The following is a 6763-nucleotide window of genomic DNA, read 5'->3' as shown; positions in this document are numbered from 1 at the left end:
CATGCATCAACTCAAGATGAGCATCCTCTTCTTCGTCACTCTCCTCTCCTCCCTTTGCTTCTCCTTTGCTGATCTCCAAGTTGGTTTCTACGCTTCCTCTTGCCCACAAGCTGAATCTACTGTGCAAGCCGTGGTGGCGAAGTACTTCGCCGTCGATCCCTCGGTCGCCGCCGCCTTTCTTCGCATGCACTTCCACGACTGCTTCGTTAGGGTAAGAGATATTCTCTAAAGTACCACATTTTAGCATGCATGCATATGCTAAGTTATAATGGTATTATTAATTCTCTGTATACATCCATATATATGTATATAGGGTTGCGATGCTTCCATCCTTATAGCACCAACGAAGAAGAAGAAGTCGGAGAGATCCGCCGGACCTAACCTGACAGTCCGCGGATTCGAGATCGTCGACGAGGCAAAGTCGAACATCGAAGCCCTGTGTCCATCCACCGTCTCATGTGCCGACATCATCACCCTGGCGACGCGAGACGCGGTCGCCCTAGCCGGCGGGCCGAGCTACGACGTCCCCACAGGGCGGCGCGACGGACTTGTCTCCAACCCTAACGACGTCAACCTCCCCGGGCCCTCCCTTTCCATCTCCCAAGCCCTCCAATTCTTTACAAAGAAAGGGTTCACCCTCGAGGACATGGCGGTCCTCCTCGGCGGGCACACCGTCGGCGTCGCGCACTGCACCTTCTTCCGGCACCGGCTCAACGGCGACCCGATGTTGGACCCGGCACTAGCGGCCAAGCTGAGGAAGTCATGCGGCCGCAGGCCAAGGCCACTGAAGAAGGACCCAACTGCCTTCTTGGATCAGAACACATCGTTTGTGGTGGATAACAGTTACTATAACCAGATCTTGATGAACAGAGGAGTGATGCAGATAGATCAGGAGCTGGCGTTGGATAATTCGACGTCGGCGATCGTCGCGGACTTGGGTTCGGATTCGAGTGGATTCATGGAGAAGTTTGCAGATGCATTGGTGAGGATGGGGAGTGTGGAAGTGCTCGTTGGGAGTGCAGGAGAGATAAGAAAAATTTGTAGCAAGTTCAACAAACCGTCTTTGAAATCATAGATGGAGGGTTTAATTTACACGATTTGTTCATCAAGTGTTCTTCTCGTGATCTCATTGCTCAATAACTTCGGCAAGAGTTTGACTTCTTTCTGTTTACTGCGTTTGGGATTCCTCGATGAATATTTCGTTAGTTGTTCCAGTTGCTGTCGACGTTGACTTGGAGTTTTGTATACGACTGCTTCATGAGAACAACGATGTCCACGGTGCACCAGACTGGCCTCAATGCTGGCTTACTGCAATACATATCATTAGTAGTTTTATTTGTGTTCTTTAACCTTTTTTGATCTAAACTAAATTACAGCAGTTATTTTTTCATCATATTTGAATACATCGTGGATCTAATTTGAAGATACTTATTACATATAAAGTTGTAGATGATTAATAAAATTTTCAATACATCTAAAATAATAATGATTAAATCTTAAGTAACAAAAATATTAATAAAATATTGAACGGATATATATTTCTATCATATCTTTGTTATCTCATTTGATTGGTATTTAGATGTGTTAAAAAGTTATTCAATTCTTTATAATTTTACCTTCAATAAGTATTTTCAAATTAATCTAGTTAAATATGGTGAAAAAAATTAAAAAAAATTCGTTGAATAAATATCCATAATAAGCTAAAATAATATATATAAAAATATAGGGGCGAGACAAAATTAGACCTAACCATAGGAGGAATAAAATACAATTTCCCATATATATATATAATATGACAAGGAATAATTAACTAGAGAAAATGAGAATTAATTAGTAACAATAATGATTAATATGCTATATCTGAGTTCTAATTTCATGCTGTCTGTTTTGACTTAGTGTTAACTCTTGAGGTTTACATACCAATAGGCAGTGCTGCACCCAATTCGGCCAGTCTGCCACTAAATAAAAGGATTATTTTTAATGAAGCTAAGCATGGCACATGAGGATTTAGGACTTAAATGTTCTAAAATTTTAAACACTAGAATCTCGAGTTAAATACATTAATTAGAAGGTTTGTGGATCTAGAAATATTTTTAATTGTGGGAAGACCCACATACCATCTTATTAAGAATTAATTACACTCTTACCAGAAAAAGAAGAAGAAGAAGAATTATTCAAAGTTATCATGCAAACACATGCCCTCATAGAAATGTCAAAGATGTAGTTGGAGACATCAGAATAGCTATAGAAAATATAAAATAATATATAATATTAAACAATTGATAAGTTATAGTACAACTAGGGGTGTAATCCAACTTAGCTTGATCGAGCTTAGTTCTGATCAAGCTTATTTCAATTTAAGCCAATGTTTAAGGTAATTTTAACTCAAGCCTAAATGAGCGGATCGATAAACAATTTTAAGTCTTAATCGCTATATTTTGAGCTACTTGATCGAGCTCGAATTAAACGAAGATTGATTTAGGCTTAGATCAAACTTAAAATAAAGCTAATTCAAAAATATAAACTACTAGAATAAAAATTTCACTAATCTCTGTAATATCATAGTACATAATAAATCTTATAATATATCAGAAAATATTACTCATTATATATATCATAATTATTTTGAGTCTTTTTAAATCTCATTGAGCTTATTTGATTAAGCTAGCTCATGATCAAGCTTAGTTTGAAATTATTTTGGAGCCTATTTTAAAGTTCAAGTTCGACTCAACTCATTTTCGAGTAGAGTTTGATCAAGCCATATGAAGCCAACCTCAAGCCGGCTTGATTATTTTGACAGCCCTAATTACAACTGTATGTATTAATGTTATATATTTATCACACATCCAACAATAGTAGTTAGAATTAGCCTTACAGCATCATAATATCATGTAACTGATATTGGAATCATTGGACGCTATAGAAGTGTCATTTCATTGGCTTCGATTCATCTACTTCTAGAATTCAATCACCAAGGAAATTTTTTATCCTTTAAGTCACCCAATATCATACTAGAAGAGAATCTAAATCAAAATGCAACGGAACCTAAGATGAAGTCCCAATTACTGTAGGAAAAATAAATTAAAAAACTTTCCTCTTCTTCTTCTTTACTCGCTCCTATCGAAAAGAAGGGTTGTTCATATATTTTAGATATTCCGATTAACTTTAATGGGTTCGGAAAATACATTCATCACCAAGTGATACCTAGTGGCAGAAGATGTGTCTAGATTTGACTCTTTTTGCCAATAAAAGTGAAAGATAAGCAAAAGGTTTAGGCTAGTTTAAGAATATATGATTAATTTCAATGATAATAGCCATAGTTTAAAGAATATATGATTAATTGTGTTATTTGAAAATTTTCCTATTAGAATTATGCAGAAAAGAAATCCTTTTAAGAATTATCACTCTAGGTTCTAGATCAACCTATTTTATTCACAATCTCAAAACACCTAGAATAAGTATTTGCTACCTATAGTTTAGTTCGACTCTAACAAACCTTCTTAGGGTTTGGCGCAAAAACAAGTTTTCTCCCTCCTAGAGGGGGTTTCTCCCTCCTAGAGGGGGTTTCTCCCTCGCCATCGACGGCGAGGCTTTCCTTTCTCTATGACAGTCCTAGTCTAGGGTTGGCACAGAGACTCTTTCTCTCCCTCCTAGTAGGGTCTTCTCCCTCTCCATCGCTAGTGAGGCTTTCCTCTTTCCTCCCCTAGTCGTGGCTAGGGGAGGGGAGCACCTTTTCTTCCTCCTTTCCCCTCTTTCTTCTTCTCTCCCCCTAAAAGTCTAGTGTTCCTCCTCCCGACACCATAGTGCATTGACTATTGATGTCTCTCTCCTCCCCCTTGAAAATGTCGTCCATCATCAGCCATTTGCCTAGCAACTCCACTATAGTTGACGCTGCTATCCTCTCCTCGGGGGCCATGGATATTGCCTCAATATGCTCCTTGACCCTCTGTGACGCTAGCGCCACTAGCTACAGTGGACCTCACGTGCCCTACTTCCACGTCGCCGCTGTCCGCGACGGCTGCCATGGATGTTGCCTTCCATTGTCTCGGCCCTCAGCCGTAGTCGCCCTTGCTTGACCACCCTCGCATTACCTCACTTTTTTGTTTTGTCATCGTCATCCTGTGCTTTGGGAAATTAGTTTCTCAATTTTGTGGATGCATTTGGTAAAGTTATCACATGGAGTCATCAAGTGATTTTGTTATGATCACTAGATTCCGTTTGGCTCAGGTGAGCTTGGAATCCTACTTGGGCTTGCTCCTTTACTGAGTGCTCAATCTTTCAAAACTCATATCGTTATATTTGTAGTAAAATCGCAGTTGGCCAAGTGGGAGGCTTGTTTGTAAAGCATTGCTACATCTCCTCTTTTCTTATAATGCTTGAGTGATCGTTCTGGATATATGATACTTCGCGTTTATTATAGTTCGATCTATAATACAACTAAGTGAATGACTTTCTTAAGGTTTTATCCTATTTCCGTTTTCTTTCTCTTGTATTGAGTTATAACCATTTGATTGAAACTAATAATATGAATCAATCTACGAACTTTCCTTGTATAAAAAAAAAAGAATACTAACTAACCTTCTTATATTTCAAACTTAATCATTTAACTCCCTTTATTGTTTATTATTCAGACCAAATTACAAATGATAGATTATTTTGTCCAAAAGTATTGATATTTCATTGGCCTTGTGGATAAAATCTTTTAAGCATAACTTTATACACACCGCTTAAATATAAATTAGATACATATATAACTTTACTCAATTTTATTGTTTATTTGTAACATATAATAATTACCTTAAATAAATTTATATAAGAATTTATATTTAATTACTAATTATAAATTAGTACGTTAATTATGTTAAAAATTATGCTTAGAAAATGTGCGTAACTTTACCACACTCTTCTAACCGTGATAAAATTTTATATATTACTTATTAAGTGATTTATCTTATACCAAGTTCGACTAAAATATAGATAAATAAATATTTTGTTGTAAAATATATTTAAAAGAGTCATAATTCATCAATAAATATTCATTATGCACGAACTAAAATATTTCTACAAGAATAACTTTTCTTTTTTAACTTTGTTCAAATCATGAGTGAGGTTAGTGCTTAAGTTTAAAATATAAACTAATAAATTAACATTAGACCAAACCGCTGGATGTAATTATAAATTTTCCCTCCTAAGACTAAACGAATCTTTGCGTCCGCCGTCCTAACTAATCCAAAGGCCCATCCAGAAAAGCTAACCCTTCTACTGCAATCTTTTCTTATATTAGTATTAACAATAAAGTTGAGGACTAGTTTAGAAGAAAGACGAGAATAGAAAAGCATAGAAAGAGGTGTCATGGATCCACTGGAGAGCAAAGGTGGCTCTAATCTGAACCTAAAGTTGCTCGTGTGTGCTTATTTATTGGGCCATCTATGGGCTATCATAATTACAATAGTTGAGTTCTTTTGGGCTGTGATCACCAGTGGAAAGATGGAAGTGGGCCTGAAAGGAGTTCACTTTATGAAGTGAGCGGCTATAATCATCATTAGAGGCACACAAGCTTGAGACTCTTAAAGTAATTTCCAAAAAAGGGTTGTAGCCTAGGTTATATTTGTAACTATAGCAGAGTGTTATATATGTAGCCCATTTATTAAGAGAGAGTGGGTCGAGGATTTAATACATATATGATGAATGATTATGATAATAAAGGTATAATTCTAGGTATATGGTTAGGATTTAAGTGGAATGAGATGCCCTCAGTATAAGCCTTTGGAGAATGCTTCCAGTGTTAAAAGTTAGCATCTTTGTGAATACTATTAATGTGTAGAATATCTTATATGGGATGTTTGTAATTGATTATGTGATTTAATTAATAATCATTTTCTTCTTATGTATTAAATTTTTATCCTTTACCCACTATTTTTTTATGTATTACAATTTACTACTATTACGTAGGACATTTCATTAACCAGTAGCATTATAAAGACAATAAAAGTAATCCGTAGCATTACTCATTCCAAAAAAAAAGATTTCTCTTTATTATAACTTTGTATAATCTAAAAACTAATATATTATATTAAGTAGCGTAGGTGATTAGGATTCAAATACTACTTTAGATATAGGGTGAGAGTGATTTAAGGTGAAAATCTTACGTGAACTTTATGTGCACATAATTTGAGCAACATTGTGATCTATTATTAAGAGAGAGAGGAGAGTTAGTCATTTTATCTAATTCATAATTAGTCTATAAACTCATAATTTATATATAAAGGAAAGAAAATTACGGCTGACATAGTGATATGTTTTTTTAAAATTATCTTTGCAACACTTTTCCTAATATACCAACCAACTCTAATAGAGTTCGTAGGTACTTTGCTCATGACCAAGGAGGTCATGAGTTGAACTCCAACCCCAAACAATATTGTGGAGAAATTATTTGGTGGTTGGTGGCTTGGCTCGATTCGGTTGAGGGATCGACAGTACGGTTAGCTTGGAAGAACAGCTTAACAACGCAACGGCTTGGAGCAGGTCTTAGCAGCGTTTAGTTCGAAGCAATTGTTCGGCGACGCATATGGTTTGAAGCCTAGACTAAATAGCTAAAAGCTCGGTGGGGCATAAAGTGCCTATATATCTAAAAAGGGTTAACCCTTTCTCCAACTCATATCTCATTAATAATAATAATAAATAAATAAAAACACTTCCCCTGACACTTCTCACACGACTCTCTTTCTAGTTTCTCCTCCTATATATAACACTTCCGACCCCT

General features: G+C 36.2%; 1 protein-coding gene across 1 annotated transcript; it reads left to right on the top strand.

Annotated features, from left to right (window-relative positions):
* On the top strand, positions 1–1305 carry LOC140763621 (peroxidase 44-like). Its single transcript, XM_073101898.1, has 2 exons — positions 1–211; positions 314–1305. The coding sequence occupies exons 1-2, from the start codon at positions 2–4 to the stop codon at positions 1073–1075; spliced, it is 972 nt and encodes a 323-aa protein (XP_072957999.1). The 5' UTR covers position 1; the 3' UTR covers positions 1076–1305.
* The last annotated feature ends 5458 nt before the right edge of the window (positions 1306–6763 follow it).

This window comes from Typha angustifolia, chromosome 7 (assembly GCF_048772165.1).
Source record: "Typha angustifolia cultivar Huaian chromosome 7, ASM4877216v1, whole genome shotgun sequence".
Lineage (NCBI taxonomy): Eukaryota > Viridiplantae > Streptophyta > Magnoliopsida > Poales > Typhaceae > Typha > Typha angustifolia.
This window is presented reverse-complemented; position numbering and strand designations above follow the sequence as displayed.

Excerpts from the sequence above, each read along its gene's own strand:
- LOC140763621 (XM_073101898.1), top strand. The coding sequence starts at position 2 with ATGCATCAACTCAAGATGAGCATCCTCTTCTTCGTCACTCTCCTCTCC. Across the intron at positions 212-313 it reads TCCACGACTGCTTCGTTAGG|GGTTGCGATGCTTCCATCCT; the intron begins GTAAGAGATATT and ends ATATGTATATAG.